We start from the raw sequence: 19864 nt of genomic DNA on the forward strand, positions 1-19864 counted from the left end.
ACTCTCCCCAATGGAGAATGAGCATGCAGTATTGTTATAATCATTTGTGCACAATCATTTCTTTGTCGGCCGGGAAAGAGAGAAGACGAGGCTAATCCAGTTCTAGGATTAAGCATTAAATAAATAAACTGAAACTAAAAAGACACGCTGAACACCCGAAAGGCTACCAAAACTTCATTAGATATTCTTCACGCATATTTACAAGAAAAAAACATATCAACGGACATCAAACAACTGGAAAAGAGACACTTCGGAGATGTAAAACTTCCATGCTAGTGAATGACTGACAGTTTGTTCACAAACATGACCGCAGGGTTTGCTTCGTTAAAAGCCAAAGATTTAAAGAGAAAGACGTGTTGAACACCCAAAAGGCTACCAAATATTCTGCACGCATTTAATCTTCTGCATTAAATATACGGGAAAAACTGGAAAAGACACACGCCGGAGATGTAAAACTTCCGCACTCGCGGGTGACTGTAACAGTTTGTAAACAAAAATGGCCGTGAGGTTCGCTTCACTCAAAGTGGAAGATTTAAAGACAAAGACATGCTGAACACCTGAAAGGCTACCAAAACTTCACTGATTCTTCACGCATATTTAGAAGAGAAAAACACACCAACGGACATTGAAAAACTGGAAAAGAGAGCAACAGCGGAAATATTGTCAAAGTTCTATTTGGAGGTGAGGAAAAGTGACGGAGACTTTTACAAGAGGACTTCACTCAGCAAAGCCCTTTTGTTTTGAACAATTGAAGTGTGACAATTAACTACGGCCAAAAGTAACTTGAACTGTCAGCCTGGATATCGCTTTATATAAGTTGGGTTGTTCAGGCTTTTTGGACTCGTACCATTTTTATTGTTAGAACTCTGACTTTGTACAGTACACTGGATTGACAGAACATTGAATTACATTCAATCAGAATCAGCATTGGTAAGTTACCGCCCTGTTGGTAAGTTACCGCCCTGTTCTTAACTTTTTGTAAAATTTATAATTGTTCCATCGAATGTGTATGTACAATAATAATAAAATAATAATAATATTGGCTGTTTTTTCATGGTCTATCAGATATATTCCGTTCAGCTACTCATCTTTGACTCATCCAATGTCATGCTAGCTGAATGGAATACATCTGATATACCACTCAACGCCAGCCATCTCATCTCATCTCATCTCATCTCATCTCATCTCATCTCATCTCATCTCATCTCATTATCTCTAGCCGCTTTATCTTGTTCTACAGGGTCGCAGGCAAGCTGGAGCCTATCCCAGCTAATATTATTTAATTATTATCCATACAGGACACTTTTTCGATGGAACAAAAACATGTATTCTATTCCCTTCTACTGGGTTTATTGATGGCATGCAATATTATCATATTGCTTATCTGCTGTGTATTAGGGCCTCTGCATGCTCTTGTGACGAGGCTTTCGCAGATAGCTTTTCGCAGACAGTTGTAATTTATCGTTGAGCGGGGAGTAATAGGCGTGTGCGATGTTATTCACCGCCACAACGCAAGGGGGCACGAAGTCGCGAAATCGCTAGGAGTAGTTGGTGGGTGTGGTTAGTGGAGTGTTTATCCTCCGGTTACTTATAATGACTAGAACTGGAGTCGTATAGATGTACGTACTTCCTCACTTCCTCGATCAACCGCTCTTCGTGCTGCTCCATCTTCGCTCATGTTTTTAAAAATGGCGGTCGTGAAAACAAACCAAACCGGGAAAGTAGGGAAGCGGAAGTGCGTGTACAGCGGATGTAGTGGACCAATCAGAGCCCTCTTGTCTGCGACGCTGTCTGCGAGGCTTCTGCGGTGGTCACAATTTTTGGGAGGTGCGCGCAGAGCGTCTGCGAAGAGGGGGGCTACGCAGACGCCATCTGCGACGCCATCTGCGAGGACTGCGTTGTCAGCATAAATTGGCCTTTACGCCACGCTACCCAATGGAGAATGAGCGTGCAATATTGTTATAATATTGCATGGCTGTCAAGACAACATGTCACAAGTCGGAGAGGTAAAACTTCCGGGTTAGCAAGCGACAGTGACAGATTGCAAATGAACATGGCCGCCAGGTTTGCTTTGTTAAAAACGGAAGATTCAGAGAGCATTTTGGCTGCCAGGTTGCTCCGTTGTGTGTAGTTGTCGATGTTGATATTAAAAGTAACGAAGTAAATTACACAGAGAAAAAATAAATTGCCCTGACTGCACTAGCATTGGCCTTCGCTAACGCTACACCAATTGGAAGGTAACTGGACTGCTGCGCTAACAGCACCGAGTCGCGGGTCAGCTAGCGTTGGCCTTTGAGAATGCTGATATGAAGAGAGTGTGTATGTATAACAGTATCATCGTCTGGCTTTTTTTTGTGGTCTATCAGATACATTCCACTCAGCTACTCGTCTTCGACTCGTTCAGTATCATGCTAGCTGAATGGAATATATCTGATAGACCACTCAATGCCAGCCAATATTATTTAAATATGTCACTCAGATCTGTGATGCATTTCGTATGAGAAATATGAGCTTTTCAACACAAGATGATAAACTTCATATCCTCAAGCCAACGTGTGATTTTTCTTTTTATTATATCGACACATTCACAAACAAAAACTCCCCAAAACGATTCATCGATTTCCTCATGAGTGACATATAGAGATTTATGTCCCGGTTTTGGTTCTCGTTGTCCCGGATGGAGCTTGAATGAAAAATACGAGTGGCGTATTTCCCAGTAAAACACTCGTTTCCATAAAATATATCATATTGGTGAAGCTCTGAAATGAAAATTCTTTGCTGAACGGCAGAAACCAAGCACTACTTTTTGTTAATTGTCTTTTTAGTACAAATGCATGAGATGTACGTTTTCAGTATTTTTTTTTTTAACTAGCATAAAATGCAAATGCAGCACTTAAATAACACGCTTTTATTGACGTGCTTGTTCTAATACATTATTGTTTCTGTAGTAACAACTCAATTGCTGGGACTTACAGTATATTGCAGATGCTCCACAAAAACTGATTAAAAAATGTATTTAATTATTGCTGTACTCAGGACACATTTATTTAGGTTTATGGAAGGAGTCTCCAGTGTCAGCATTTTTGGTACAAAGCAGAGGCAAGTTTAAATCTTTAAGACAGAGGATTTTGCACTTTTGCGTTTTCTCAGTGACACAAGCTGCATTGTTTCTTTTTTTTTTTAATCTTAGTTTCAAGAGAGCAAAGAAAGGCTGGTTATGGAATGACTTTTTAGTTGCTATAACGTAACTGATAACAGGAACTAACTGGTTTCACAAACATTCCATAACTAAACAGATCAAACGTGTTTATTAATAAATCTAAAATTGTAGTTGTTGGCAAATTGCTGTGACGGATGAAGAACACAACTTTAGGACATGCTGTTCCTGGAAAATAATCAGCACTGAGGTGGTGACAGCAACATCACACCACTCCATCGTTCATTATTTTCTCATAACACCATGCCGTTTAACTGAACCGTGTAAAATACTCAAACCCTGAATAAGTGTGGAGTGGTGTGTGGGGATGTTTGTTACCCTGGCAGTTTGGTGGCCATGTCCAGCAGGATGCTTCTCCAGTCCTGCTGCTGCAGCTGCCATATCCGCGCTGTCCCGTCTCTACTGCCACTCACGAACCTGCACATACACACCATGCGCATGTAAACAAACCTCGCACTTACGGTACTAACTCACACGTTAGTTAAAAGAACACTAGAACTAGTGAGCACCAACACCCCAGTGAGCATACTATCACTGTCATGACTCACAGCAGTGTTTTCTTCTCACTGATATTTAGTTAGTCAGTCCATTTATTCTGCATCCTAATGTGTTCAGAGGATGTAAGCTACCGGTATTTTCAATTTTGAGCTGGCAAAATAATATAATAACAGCAATGGTTTTGTTAATCTAATGCTTTCTTGTGTAAAGAAAACGTGCCCATGCTTTAAAGGATAAGCTGACCAAGCGCTCATCTGTTTACAGCTTACTTTAAGTGGAGTTCATAAATTTATCCATATAAAATTCACCCCTTGAGATAAGCAATGTCTCTGATTAAGACGCTGTCTCTTCTCATCTCCTCCAAGGAGATAAACATTTACTGGACTTTAAAGGGATGATAGTATTAAGTAGTCCTGGGTGTGACTTTAAACTAGGGATGGCAAAAACTAAAAAAAATCTTGACCGACCACCGAGCCTCATTAGCCGGTTAAAGTCGGTTAACCTATGAGTTTAAACAGGGATGCAAATGGTGCGCCTTTTGGCGGATGCCGCCTTTTTCACGGCTGAATCGTGCAGATCCGATTTTTTTTTTGGGGGGGGGGGGGGGGGGGGGCGTTGGAGTGTCTGAATAATTTCATCAGAGTAAATTCTGTATTAAAATTACTAAATAAGCAAATGTCGTTACAGTCCATGAAACATAGGAAGTACAAGTATGAGAAGAAAACAGTAAATCAGAAAGCTGCGCACATTTTCGCGGAAGCTGTGCAAATGTGCGCAGCTTTCTGATTTACTGTTTTCTTCTCATACTTATACTTCCTATGTTTCATGGACTGTAACGACATTTGCTTATTTAGGCAAGGCAAAGGCAAGGCAAGTGTATTTATATAGCACATTTCATACACAGTGGCAGTTCAATGTGCTTTACAGAAGTAAAAGCAAAACACTTTTAATTTAGTAATTTAGTAATTTTAATACAGAATTTACTCTGATGAAATTATTCAGACACTCCAACGCCCCCCCCCCCCCCCCCCCAAAAAAAAATCGGATCTGCACGATTCAGCCGTGAAAAAGGCGGCATCCACCAAAAGGCGCGCCGTTTGCATCCCTGTTTAAAATTTTAGAATTGGAATTATTAGAATCTATTCTAAATCTAACCGCGAGCATCCGTACATTCAGTCCCAGTCGCTGCCCTCCACTCACATTACCTTTTCTACAGCGCGAAACATTTAGTCAAACGCGGCACTGATGTCGAGAGGTTTGTATTGGAGCGGAGGACAAATGGCTCCAGCTTAGAGACAGTTTCAGTTGTTCATGATGGCGTTGAAAATAAAGTCAAGTGCTAGAAGTACATAATATTCAGTGATGGGAATAACAGCGTTAAAATAAAGGCTGTTATAACGCCGGGTAATCTAATTAATTAGCTACAATCGTTATAACGCCGTTACCAATATCAACACGCCATTACTGCATGGTATTGAAGTTGCTCTGAAGCCGTCACCGACTTGGCTCACAGACATAAAAGCTGCGTTTGTCACTCCCCCTCCAGACACCGCTGTCATTTCATTCTCTCCCCTTCCCTCCAAAAGTCGGCATCTGCGCCTTTAGTTTGTGTGGACAGATATGATCTGCAATGACATGCATTGTTGGCTACAGACCGAAACATACTTTCAGAATGCACTGGCCAAGGCAGGACTAAACTCGATGTGCCTTCTAATAATAATTAAAAAAAAACAGAATAGTAATTTGTAAGCTAAAAAGCCTGTGTCTACACTTTTCTTTCGCCGAGTGGCAGCTGTCTTCAACTGGGGCAGGAGGGCGGGACATGACTGAATGGGTGTTTCTGATTCGTCAGCTGTCGTCCTTACACCGCATGGCATGCCCCAAGCGTTTACAACACAGAATTCCAGGTTCTCCGCTCCAAAATCGGCAGCTTCAAAACGATTGATTTTTTTTTTTAACCGACAACCAAAAAAAATTAACCGGTTGACGTTGATTCGGTCAACCATCGGTCAAACGGTCATCGGTTAACATCCCTACTTTAAACTGCAATCGGTGGTGAGTCTCAGGTCCGGAAGGGCTTGAGTATTGGGGAAAGCGGAGTTACCCCTTAATCACCATTGCTCCCAGGTCCGCTCTGGGTTCCAGCTATGGGTTTAATCGTACATCACCAATAAGGCGCTGGCAACAGGGCGCTTTTCGGTGCAATGTGGCAGATGAACCCAACAGGGTCAATGGCACACCACCAGATGGCATGCAGAAGAGCCACTCAAATGGCCAACGGATGGCATCACTTCCATACCCGTCAGGTCTGTGGCACTTTTGTGCACCAATTGGCATCAGGACTGGAGGTCCAGAGAGACAACATGATGGGGGCACGACATCGATTGGCTTACTTTACTGTGCAAGGCGCTTCGTTAGGAGAGGAGAATAGTATGCGAGAGCTGACAAGGCCAGATGTTCCATGGTGGCTCGGCTGGGCCATTCGTGCTGCCAGTGCGGGCGACTCTGTCGCTCTGGTACAGGCCTTGTGGCCTATCTGCGTTTCTGTGCATCCTAATGAATCAGTCATCATCGCTCACAATGGACAGCCGGCACCGCCAACTATTAAGTAACTATTAAAAGTATTTAAAAGGGACATGTCATGGAAAACTGTTTTTTTTTCTTGTTGTTTTTGAAATAATATATATAAATCAATGTTACTTGGGGATCTACTGGGCCTTTCAAAGCGGACTGTTACCTTCCCAGTCTGTAATGGCCATAGAAAAAAATAGGCAGAGAGAGCAGGCTAATTACAAAAGTGCATGCATCTTACATAGAATATCCTCTCACTTTTATTTTATGGTACCAACCACATTAGCATATACAGTGGTGCTTGAAAGTTTGTGAACCCTTTGGAATTTTCTATATTTCTGCGTAAATATGACCTAAAACATCATCAGATTTTCACACAAGTCCTAAAAGTAGATAAAGGGAACCCAATTAAACAAATGAGACAAAAATATTATACTTGGTCATTTATTTATTGAGGAAAATGATCCAATATTACATATCTGTGAGTGGCAAAAGTATGTGAACCTCTCGGATTAGCAGTTAATTTGAAGGTGAAATTAGAGTCAGGTGTTTTCAATCAATGGGATGACAATCAGGTGTGAGTGGGCACCCTGTTTTATTTAAAGAACAGGGATCTATCAAAGTCTGATCTTCACAACACATGTTTGTGGAAGTGGATCATGGCATGAACAAAGGGGATTTCTGAGGACCTCAGAAAAAGCGTTATTGATGCTCATTAGGCTGGAAAAGGTTACAAAACCATCTCTAAAGAGTTTGGACTCCACCAATCCACAGTCAGACAGATTGTGTACAAATGGAGGAAATTCAAGACCATTGTTACCCTCCCCAGGAGTGGTCGACCAACAAAGATCACTCCAAGACCAAGGCGGGTAATAGTCGGCGAGGTCACAAAGGACCCCAGGGTAACTTCTAAGCAACTGAAGGCCTCTCTCACATTGGCTAATGTTAATGTTCATGAGTCCACCATCAGGAGAACACTGAACAACAATGGTGTGCATGGCAGGGTTGCAAGGAGAAAGCCATGGTGACACATATCAATAGTACTTCTACAAACTAAAACAAATTAAAGATGCAGTAATCTATCTATCTATCTATCTATCTATCTATCTATCTATCTATCTATCTATCTATCTATCTATCTATCTATCATTAGTGCAGATAACCAAGAAAAATATACAGTCTATAACATGGTACAAAAAATGATGAATGATGTAATTGTTAATGAATGATGCTAATGGTAATGTTCATGAGTCCACCATCAGGAGAACACTGAACAACAATGGTGTGCATGGCAGGGCTGCAAGGAGAAAGCCACTGCTCTCCAAAAAGAACATTGCTGCTCGTCTGCAGTTTGCTAAAGATCACATGGACCAGCCAGAAGGCTATTGGAAAAATGTTTTGTGGACGGATGAGACCAAAATAGAACTTTTTGGTTTAAATGAGAAGCGTTATGTTTGGAGAAAGGAAAACACTGCATTCCAGCATAAGAACCTTATCCCATCTGTGAAACATGGTGGTGGTAGTGTCATGGTTTGGGCCTGTTTTGCTGCATCTGGGCCAGGACGGCTTGCCATCATTGATGGAACAATGAATTCTGAATTATACCAGCGAATTCTAAAGGAAAATGTCAGGACATCTGTCCATGAACTGAATCTCAAGAGAAGGTGGGTCATGCAGCAAGACAACGACCCTAAGCACACAAGTCGTTCTACCAAAGAATGGTTAAAGAAGAATAAAGTGAATGTTTTGGAATGGCGAAGTCAAAGTCCTGACCTTAATCCAATGGAAATGTTGTGGAAGGACCTGAAGCGAGCAGTTCATGTGAGGAAACCCACCAACATCCCAGAGTTGAAGCTGTTCTGTACGGAGGAATGGGCTAAAATTCCTCCAAGCCGGTGTGCAGGACTGATCAACAGTTACCGCAAACGTTTAGTTGCAGTTATTACTGCACAAGGGGGTCACACCAGATACTGAAAGCAAAGGTTCACATACTTTTGCCACTCACAGATATGTAATATTGGATCATTTTCCTCAATAAATAAATGACCAAGTATAATATTTTTGTCTCATTTGTTTAACTGGGTTCTCTTTATCTACTTTTAGGACTTGTGTGAAAATCTGATGATGTTTTAGGTCACATTTATGCAGAAATATAGAAAATTCTGAAGGGTTCACAAACTTTCAAGCACCACTGTAGCAACCTGAACCAAGAAGATGGAGCCATCTACCTCGTTATTCAGCAAACGATGCAAGGAACAAACCAGAGAGAAAACGCCAGTGTGCTGTTCCAGGATGCACAAAAGAAAACCCGATTCTGCATATTCTACCCCAGCATCCAGTGGATCCTCACGAGCAATAAAACTCGGAGGGAAAGGGTGTAAATTTTACGCCGGGCTGTACACATATCCTCAGCAGGTCTCTAAAGTAAACAGCCTCTGTATTTTTGGTTGTGACACTGGTTCGGTGTCTCATCTCATCTCATCTCATTATCTCTAGCCGCTTTATCCTTCTACAGGGTCGCAGGCAAGCTGGAGCCTATCCCAGCTGACTACGGGCGAAAGGCGGGGTACACCCTGGACAAGTCGCCAGGTCATCACAGGGCTGACACATAGACACAGACAACCATTCACACTCACATTCACACCTACGCTCAATTTAGAGTCACCAGTTAACCTAACCTGCATGTCTTTGGACTGTGGGGGAAACCGGAGCACCCGGAGGAAACCCACGCGGACACGGGGAGAACATGCAAACTCCACACAGAAAGGCCCTCGCCGGCCCTGGGGCTCGAACCCAGGACCTTCTTGCTGTGAGGCGACAGCGCTAACCACTACTGGTTCGGTGTCTGCGCTTTCATTTTCCTCTTACATGTAAGGCTGTAATCCTGGCGCAGAAGCCACTGCTCACCTCTCCAGAGTTTAGCTACAATTCCACACGTGTTGGTGGAGAGAGTGTGGCTGACGGAGTTCTTCTTTAAAGATGTTGGCCAATCAGACCGAAGGCTAATTACATATTAAATATTTAACCCTCTGGGGTGGAGAGCTTCACCAGCGAAGCTCGGCAAGTTGAGAACGAGTAGGCCATGTTTTTAGATAAGTATCTTCCGAATTTTTATCATACAAGCACGATAAACATAGTGACAGAAACTTTATACTCTCCTACGTGCCCACTGCCAAATAATATATTTTTTAAATGATCTAAATTAGATGAAACATAAAAATTGTCACTTTATTCAGTCACACTGTAGTCGGAGCGCTGAGCGCCCACTTACACATTCATTAAAGACTATTCACATGGTCACGGCGTGATAATCACTTTCACTCTTGATTGGTTTCTCTTTCGCGGTGGGAACGCCCCCCGTAAACAGGACATAGTTCAGGCTATTTGGAGGTAAAACTTGTTGCGAGATGGCACGCGGATTTTATGCGCTTTGGATGATTCAGGACAGCGATTCAATTCAGTCTTGAGAACTGTAAGACTGATGATGAGTGGTGCTTTTTTTTTTAAACTTTGACTCAATCCAGCTGAAGATGAACTCGAGTAAGTGTAAATATTTCTTCTATTTATTATGAGCAGATCGGCTGATGCGCGTGCGCTGCAGTGCATACGCAGGAAAAATGACTGAGCAGTTTTTCCAGAGTTAAAAGTATTTTCCTCGAAAATAGTTAATTTAGCTCTATTTTGAGTTTAGAGAGTAAAATTTGGAGTTGGAGTGGGAGCAAAATTACAGAGTAATTGTGTAACAGAGTTGGTTGTGGCTCTGAACTGAGTAAAATACTACAAGAGTTAATTTCAAGACACACTGAATTAGAGTCAAATACCAAAATAAAGTCAAATACCAGATAAATGATGTTATAAAAAGCAGTTTTAGACCTGTGTTGGAATGTGTGAAAAAACATGACCTTACCCAATGTGACGAACCGTTTTGATCACTTGACCTGATGGGATTAAGTCTTGGCAGTGGGAGGGGTTTTCACTCTTCTCATTGAATGGAATTTTTTACACTTCTCATTGAATACCCCTCCCACTGCCAACCCTTTATCCCAAAACTATAGGACGTAAATTTTTTTGATGGCCAGTTAATTGTCCAAATCAATGCGTTTTCATTTCAGTATTAATGCTGTAAACTGTTAGTAAACTGTAAGAAAACGTCTCTGAGGTCCGACTTTTATTCCGAGCTCTGACTTTCCAGTTCTGGGGTAAATCTTCACTCTGTTACCCCTTTTCCACCAAATCAGTTCCAGGGCTGGTTCGGAGCCAGTGCTGGTGCTGGTTCACAACTCGTTCAACTTGCGAGCCAGCTGAGAACCAGTTTGCTTTTCCATAGCTCGCGGTGCTAAGCGGAGCCACGTCATTACGTCGCTGTATACGTCATTACGTCGCTGTATATGTCAGTTACGGCAACAACAACAATAACAATAATAATGGATGACTTCGCGTTTGTACAGCTGCTGCTTCTCGGCGCTTAAAAATGGCGATCTTTCGCGGTCTTGTTATTGTTGTTGGTCTTAACAACTCCGCCCCCCCGACGTAAGCGGTTCTTTCCTCTGGCCCAGCAGAGAGTTGGTGCTAGCCTGGAACCGGTTTTTCTGGCCCCAGAGCCAGTTCTTTGTCAGTGGAAACAGAAAACCCGGTTCCAAACTAAGCACTGGCCCCGAACCAGCCCTGGAACTGCTTTGGTGGAAAAGGGGCATGTGTGTGTAACTCAACTCTGAATACGACCCACTGTAATTGTGGCTTTGTGCTACGAACTGGATTATATGACTGCACCATGATGCGCATATTCATATTACTACAGAAATTTCAGACACGCGCGCAAAATTTATTCTATTATTTGAAGCATTTTTTTTCCCACAGCATATTTATTCTTTTATTGGCTGCTTATAAAGGTAGAATAAGGAGCTTTTTGTTCTGTTCCACTCTTCTGACATTTTGTACCAACTCCTTGCCTTCTTTAAAACAATCCTTGTGCATGTAAATATTCTTATTTATAATACCCCTGGGTGGTGTTGATACCTGTCCCACTCTGTCCTCATCCCTCATCGTTCTGTTTCTCTGAGCTTCCCCCTCTGCCAGACTTCCCCTCATTAAAATGAGTCTGAAGGGAAATACACGGATCTCCTCAGAGAGGAAGAGGTTCTCATTTGCACGGAGTTTTACTGCAAATACACAAGGGGCTTTAAATGGGGTGTGTCAGCACTGTAAATGCTAATGTACGGTAAGTATAGATGTGTGTGTTTCATACTTTATTGAAAACCATGCATGAGCATGTCCATGTGTAGGCGTTGGCATGGGGCGGTGGTTGTATTTTTTTTTTTGCTGACATCAGAACATGCCGGTTCTCTTAATCAGAACTGAAATCCCTTTAACAGCTAACACACACACACACACACACACACACACACACACACATCTCACCTGTCTCCTCCATGTGAGAACTGGATGCTGTCGACTTTGTCCTGCAGAAAGGTGAATAAAGCATGAAGGAGGGTGTGATAACCAGTCAGTAAGAAACATTTTCATGACTTCAGATCAACCACAAACACACACACACACACACACTCTCACCGTATGTGACTCCAGCTCAGCGATCTTCTCTGGCTGATCTCCACCAAAGTAATAAACTCTGATAATGTGATCAGTGCTGCCTGTGGCCAAAAACATCCCACCTGAAACACAGCAGTTATTACTATATTTAGATCACGATACATTACACTGCGTTACATTTAATACGTTAGCAGGCACTTTAACACAAGGCAACTTATAATTGAGGCAGAATTCAATCCGAGCGTGAACCTGAGCGACGAAAGGTCCATCAGTGGCTCACAGAATGAACTCACAACCTTCAGGTCGCTAGCGCAAAGCTTGACAATAAATATCCATATGACCTATACATATTAACGAGGATTGTCCGATATAACAACTTTTATAATAACTAATACAGGAAAAAGTCATGTGTCCACCTGTATCTGGTCATTATTCTTTAAGTTTGTTTCTTAAGACACGTATTTTTTAGTATGTTACCTCGTTTGTTGACAGTTTCGGCGAACACTTCCGCCTTCTTCAAAACAGTCACCAGATGTCGAGTGGTGACGTGCCTTATCTATGGAGGCGTGAACGTCCCGCCCAATTTGACAGGTAGTCCACACCTCCTGCTGTCAGGTCGCTGCCCCAGGACTGCGCTCCAGGTGTGTGACAGCGCGTACGCTCCCTCATCCCGGTTCATCGTCCTCTGCGCCCGCTTACGTATCTCCACTGCCTCTAAAATCCAACGCTAGTATCTATTCTCTTCAGCGCGAATGACTCTGGCCTCTTCCCAATTCATAATATGGTTTTGTCGTTTGCAGTGGTCTGAAATGGCTGATTTTAAGTTTTCTTGGTTTGCTTTTTCTTTTTCGGATCTTGTGAGTCTTTTTGTTGTTTCTTTTTCACATTCTAATTGTGAAGTGCATACAGAAAACGTACACATACCGACCAATATCTTCTCTGGACATCTGAACATCCCATAGCACATAAAATGTCAGTAATCAGAACACTATACGACCGAACACAGAACATCACGGAGGAGAAAGACAGACAGGAGGAGGAACAACACATCCAACAGGCATTAAAAAACTGCCAATATCCAGCGTGGGCAATTCGAAAAGGAAAATTACAGACACAAAAAAAGGAAAAAAACAAACAAACAAGAAAAAACACAGAAAAAACAAACCGGGGCTTTGTCACATTACCATACATAAAAGGAGTTACAGAACGCATCCAACGATCCATGAGGAAATACCACATCAACACCCCGGTCAAACCATACAAAAACCTCCGACAGCTGCTAGTTCACCCCAAAGACAAAATACAACTGGACAATAAATGTAATGTCATATATGAAATCCCTTGCCATTCATGCAATAAAGTCTATATTGGTGAAACGGGCAGATGCTTCCACACTCGCAGGAAAGAACACCAATTAGAATGTGAAAAAGAAACAACAAAAAGACTCACAAGATCCGAAAAAGAAAAAGCAAGCCAAGAAAACTTAAAATCAGCCATTTCAGACCACTGCAAACGACAAAACCATATTATGAATTGGGAAGAGGCCAGAGTCATTCGCGCTGAAGAGAACAGATACCAGCGTTGGATTTTGGAGGCAGTGGAGATACGCAAGCGGGCGCAGAGGACGATGAACCGGGATGAGGGAGCGTATACGCTGTCACACACCTGGAGCGCAGTCCTGGGGCAGCGACCTGACAGCAGGAGGCGTGGACTACCTGTCAAATTGGGCGGGACGTTCACGCCTCCATAGAGTAACATCAGCTGATAAGGCACGTCACCACTCGACATCTGGTGACTGTTTTGAAGAAGGCGGAAGTGTTCGCCGAAACTGTCAACAAACGAGGTAACATACTAAAAAATACGTGTCTTAAGAAACGAACTTAAAGAATAGTTATAATAATCAGACATAATGAATTTTCACTACATGTATCTGGTCATGTTCATAATAAAACCAAGAACGGAACTGAACTGATTCCCTCCTTAGAATACGGGAACAAAAAGAAAATTTTAAAACACACACCAAAAACAGGCAAATACATGTGAAACTAATAAATATTTCCAACTTTTATGGAGGGGCGGCACGGTGGTGTAGTGGTTAGCGCTGTCGCCTCACAGCAAGAAGGTCCGGGTTCGAGCCCCGTGGCCGGCGAGGGCCTTTCTGTGCGGAGTTTGCATGTTCTCCCCGTGTCCGCGTGGGTTTCCTCCGGGTGCTCCGGTTTCCCCCACAGTCCAAAGACATGCAGGTTAGGTTAACTGGTGACTCTAAATTGAGCGTAGGTGTGAATGTGAGTGTGAATGGTTGTCTGTGTCTATGTGTCAGCCCTGTGATGACCTGGCGACTTGTCCAGGGTGTACCCCGCCTTTCACCCGTAGTCAGCTGGGATAGGCTCCAGCTTGCCTGCGACCCTGTAGAACAGGATAAAGCGGCTAGAGATAATGAGATGAGATGAGAACTTTTCTGGAATTTTGCCCTCTCTGGTACAAAAATGCTATTACAAGCTCTTTGAGGAAGAACTTTTCATAACCTTTGCTCTGCTTCACCATGTGGATTAAAGTGGAAGCAAAACAGAGACAAGATATGAGTGTTTTAAAAGCCACTGAAGTCTTCATGATGAAATTTAAACACCACTTAATTCCTCGTACTGAAATATATATTACTCTGAAAACCAAGCAGTTTGTTTGAACTAAAATTTACAATCTCATTGTTAAATAAATCAACAGTTATTTTTTAGCACAATAGTCTGTTTTTACACTGAGGGTTGGACGATATACCTGAAAAATGTATCCTGATTAAACATTTCATTTCATTCAATATCAGGAATTATTATACATATAGGACACTTTTTCGATGGAATAAAAACGTGTTCTATTCCCTTCTGGCAGGTTTCATTCATTTGGTTTAATAGCATGCAATATTGTTAGCATAACGCTTATCCTACGCATATAACGTCACTCTACCCCAGTGTTTCCCAACCTTTCTTGAGCCACGGCACATATTTTACATTCGAAAAATCCCACGGCACACCACCAAACAAAAATGTCACAAAAAGTATATATAATGAAATATAATGATCATCTAGTCTCAATTTACTCACAGTTTACTTACTCAGTGTGAAACCTGGGCCTGTTTAGTTGAACACAAAGCTGATATACTCGCAGGAATTAAAGAAAGACACACACGAAGATCTTCCTCAACACCTCTGAGTCTCTCTCCTTTTTTTAGTTTTTATAGCAGTCATGCTTGAAAAGCCCAGCTCGCATAGATAGGTTGTGGAAAATCACTTTTTTTGCTTTCTTCTGACCTCTACTCATACTAGGGCCTTCATCTGGGTCAGAATTTTCTCCAGGACCCAGTTTGGATTGTGTACTTTTTCTTTTCAAATATTTATCCATCGCTATCACCGCTGTCACACCCGAAGCATTACTAATTCTATTGTTTGAATGGCAACAGGTAGATACACAGGTTAATTAGCTACCTGCTGCCATCCAGTGGAAGAGTATTTAATTGTTCTGCCTGTCATTATACGTCGCTGCCATAGACGAATGAAGACAAATTATTTGCAGTAAATAAATAATAATTTTCGGAACAATTAAGTGAAATTGGATAATTTCCCACGGTACACCTGAAGATCTCTCACGGCACACTAATGTGCCGTGGAACAGTGGTTGGGAATCACTGCTCTACCCAATGGAGAATGAGCATGCAATATTGTAACAATATTGCACGTTGTCAAGACAACACAACGTCACATGTCGGAGATGTAAAACTTCCACGCTAGCCAGCGAAAGTGACAACCTGTAAATAAGCATGGTCGCCAGGTTTGCTTCGTTAAAAACGGAAGATTTTGAGAGAATTTTGGCTGCCAGGTCACTCCGTTGTTAATTTTAAAAGTAACTAAGTAAATTACACAGAGAAATGAATACTTAAAGGGGAACTGAAGGCAAATTTTTTATGATCAAAATTCTATTTCTCTCATTTTATTAAATATAGGAATACGTTTTTGATCACTATTTTGTCACTGCTATAGCAAGTTATAAGCGTTTGAAATATGCTCTGTAATATATCAGTCCATATGTCAAAGCGACGGCCATAAACGAGATTTGTTGAGACCTGTGCGAGACATCGTAGGACGGAAGTAAAACGTACTGCGGAAATCAAAGTCACCAACATTTGCCAACGTTGTCAAAAGACGCGCGCGCCCTCTTTCGAATGCTGACGTAATCAAGCCGGAAGTTTTGGTAGCAATCAGGAAAGTTCACCTTGCTGACACTTCATGTTTCGAAGTCTCGCACAAGTCTCATGAAGATTGCACAGATCAGCGATGCCTGCCATGGACCAAACGAACTAAATTCAACATGGCGAAAAACCGAATAGGCCGATAAGTCTCTCATCTCATCTCATTATCTCTAGCCGCTTTATCCTGTTCTACAGGGTCGCAGGCGAGCTGGAGCCTATCCCAGCTGACTACGGGCGAAAGGCGGGGTACACCCTGGACAAGTCGCCAGGTCATCACAGGGCTGACACATAGACACAGACAACCATTCACATTCACACCTACGGTCAATTTAGAGTCACCAGTTAACCTAACCTGCATGTCTTTGGACTGTGGGGGAAACCGGAGCACCCGGAGGAAACCCACGCGGACACGGGGAGAACATGCAAACTCCGCACAGAAAGGCCCTCGCCGGCCACGGGGCTCGAACCCGGACCTTCTTGCTGTGAGGCGACAGCGCTAACCACTACACCACCGTGCCGCCCACATTTCTTATTATATTGAAATTTTTTTAGCTTTATTACTCTTCTGTAATCCTTTTGCCTTTAGTTTTTATATATTGTAACATAAGATTTGGAATTTATCTTATACAATAAAGACCTATAAATAAATAAATAAATAAATAAAGCTGAACACATGAACGGAGCGTGATGCACCTTACATGATGCTGTCATGATAACGCTGACAACATGGAGTGCTTGAGTGAGTGCAGTCAGCGCATTGAGCTTTTTCTTTCTGGCCCATTCAACTGATTATTAATGACGTTAACAGTCCGTGTATATTTCATCATTATATTTTCATATCAGTAACAAAAACTGATATGCAATTTTAGTTTTTATTATCAGAAATTGCAGATATAAAATGTAAAAGCAACCTGTGCTTGTTGCTGATAAGTGACATGCATGATTTACTGAGCGGTGTGAGCGGAGCGAATTTCAATCCGCATGAGTGGAGCACATTCCAATGTGACCTGAAATCACGAGGTAGAGCGTTTTTTTGTGCTGCAGGTAATGCGGGCTCTTTCCGCCAGCTACCACCACAAGTATATTTGAAACCTGTGGGAAACGCTGCTCGTTTTCTCACTCCATGCTGTTTCTCTTGTCGCATGTCAATGGTGCAAGCGAACAATACGCCAGTTAAACGTGTGGCCATTTACGTGTCACTCGTAGCACGCTCCATTATCAAGGGATACGATGGACTGCTTATTTTCTTCATGCACCCAAACTTTCTGTCCTCTTTATGTGCTTTTCTGGCAGTTTGCATTTAATATGTTTAAGAGAAACGATCAAACACGTTCTACTGAACAATTTTCTTATTACAACTGATGACGTGTCTACTGACGATACATATCGCCATCGTTTTATCGCCCAGGTCCATTTACGTCTATAAGCTGTCGCTGAACTAAATTGTTCATTCTGAATCAACCAATGTGAAATTCAAAGTAGTTTTATTTCACGGTTCAGAGATTTACACTTTAAAATTCATGCCAATTTTAAAAATCACACATCCACACTCGCAGAACACCTTATTAAGAACACCTGTATGTCTACTCATTCACGCAATTATCTAATCAGCCTACTGTGTGGCAGCAATGCAATGTGTTAAAGGGCTGATGACACGAACATGACTCTATGCAATTTCTTAAACTATACAACATGGCAAACATGTTAGATTTCTGTTATAATTACGTGAAAAGAAGCTGTTGTTATGCGAATATCCAACTTTTAATTGCACAGCGCAAGAAAACTGGGTCCGTGGCTCGCGGCCATGTTGTGACGTCAGCGGAAGAACACGCTGCGGTTCACTGGCTGTTCTACTCATAGACATCCTATGGTTCTACTCTGGTTCTACTCAATGGAAATGGCGCATGAAAACGCCGGTGAACTCTCTAGTGCTAGCTCTTCCTCTTCTGGGAGTCTAGAATTGTGTTGATCTCTTCCGAATAGAATCTATGATAGCCTACCCTCTTTACCCTTTGCCTCTCGTTGCTAGGCAGCAGTTACATGAAAGCCGCAAGCTTTCACAAGCAAATACATGACTGATATCACGCCAACTTTATGATTACATTTATGATTATCATGTAGAATCTATAGCTCTACGTACCTTTATCTTATGTCGTTTCACAACACATGTTGTGACAGGAGGACTGTCTTTGGATCCGGCATAGCTACTAGTAGACCCCCTCCGGAATACTGGCAGTGTTGCCAGATTGGGAGGTTTCCCGCCCAGTTGGGCGGTTTCAAGTGCATTTTGGTGGGTTTTGAACATATTTTGGGCTGGAAAACGTCAGCAGTATCTGTTGCCAGATTGGGAGGTTTACCGCCCAGTTGGGAGGTTTCAAGTGCATTTTGGTGGGTTTTGAACATATTTTGGGCTGGAAAACGTCAGCAGTATCTGTTGCCAGATACTGCTGACGTTTTCCAGCCCAAAATATGTTCAAAACCCACCAAAATGCACTTAAAACCGCCCAACTGGGCGGGAAACCTCCCAATCTGGCAACACTGTGTAGGCACTGCTGATGGTAGTAACACACGTTTGTGCTGAACTGAACACCCAAGAGATTCTTTTAAGCTGGGAAGGGTGTCAAAACAATCCAAATCGAAGTGTTCAGAGCACAGGACGGATGTTGGTGAGGGCTCCCACTTGTCACGAGTGCGCCTGACTTGCTTCACCCACTTCGCATGCAGCTCGGGATCTCCGGGAAACTTGAATAAACTTACCCCATCCTTGTGGGTTTTGGAGCAAAAGCCGGCAACACAACGCGAAGGCATAATAACTATATATATATATATATATATAATGTATAATAATGTATAATAAAAATACTAATAATGATAAACTGAACACCTGTCGCATCAACAACAAACTGGTAAGTTAGGAGGAAGGTTCTTTCGCTGACGTCATATAGCTCCTCCTCCTCCTTCGTCTCCTGGGTGCTGCAGCCCCGTCAAATTTGCCCAAATAGCCGCGTTTTTTATCATAACTTCTAAAATAGGCGCCTTCGTGAATTAATATATGGATCATCGGGAATTACTTTTTATGTTATAAAACATCGCCAAAGATGTCAAAAACGTGTCATCAGCACTTTAAATCCATAAACTGTAAAAATAATGGACTCTGTGATGTCACTCATAGGATTTACGATGAGCAGGTTTGGAGCTCAAATAAGGAGGCTACGGGCGTCGCCTGACTCCGCCTAACTCCCGGCTAGTCCATAAATGGAGAAAGGAGCAAGGATTGTGAAGCCTGGCTGCTGGAATGGTACGGCTGGAAAACGCCTATTAACCTTGAAGCTAACAAGCTAACCAACAAGCTACTGGCTAAACTAAAAGAAGCCGCTCCATAAAATACAGACCATAACCTCAACGGCCGGTTTACGAAAAAAAAAAATCACCGGCTCCATAAAGTATTTACATAAATTCACCACAGGCTTGCATTCTGAGGTAATGCCAGCTAACGGCTATCAAGATGACACAAGCCAAGCTGTCACTCAAATCAGCCCCGCCCCTAATTATGCACGAATGTATTTCTCACTATCATTTAAACTGTTGAATAATATAAGGGAGAAAACTAGCAATAGAGACCGAAACCTTTTTTTTTTTTGGTACCAGGCTGTAAACAGGTTTGTATTCGCTGTAAAGTTGGACATTTTAACATGGGGGTCTAAGGGGAATTGACTCGCTTTTGGAGGCTGCCTCAAGTGGCCATTCGAGGAACTGAAGATTTTAGCACTTCCGCATTGGCTTCGCTTTTCAGG

General features: G+C 42.3%; 1 protein-coding gene across 3 annotated transcripts in view; it reads right to left on the minus strand.

Moving 5' to 3' along the window:
- The window catches only part of phip (pleckstrin homology domain interacting protein), a 157467-nt gene that overhangs the window by 89108 nt on the left and 48495 nt on the right, over positions 1-19864 (minus strand). For all 3 annotated transcript variants that reach the window (XM_060938514.1, XM_060938513.1, XM_060938515.1), the window contains 3 exons: positions 11855-11955; positions 11705-11745; positions 3536-3634 (listed from right to left, as the gene is read on the minus strand). In XM_060938514.1, the coding sequence (XP_060794497.1) occupies positions 3536-3634; positions 11705-11745; positions 11855-11955 (241 nt within the window). The remainder of the gene's footprint in view (positions 1-3535; positions 3635-11704; positions 11746-11854; positions 11956-19864) is intronic.

The sequence above is a fragment of the Neoarius graeffei genome, chromosome 13 (genome assembly GCF_027579695.1).
Source record: "Neoarius graeffei isolate fNeoGra1 chromosome 13, fNeoGra1.pri, whole genome shotgun sequence".
NCBI lineage: Eukaryota > Metazoa > Chordata > Actinopteri > Siluriformes > Ariidae > Neoarius > Neoarius graeffei.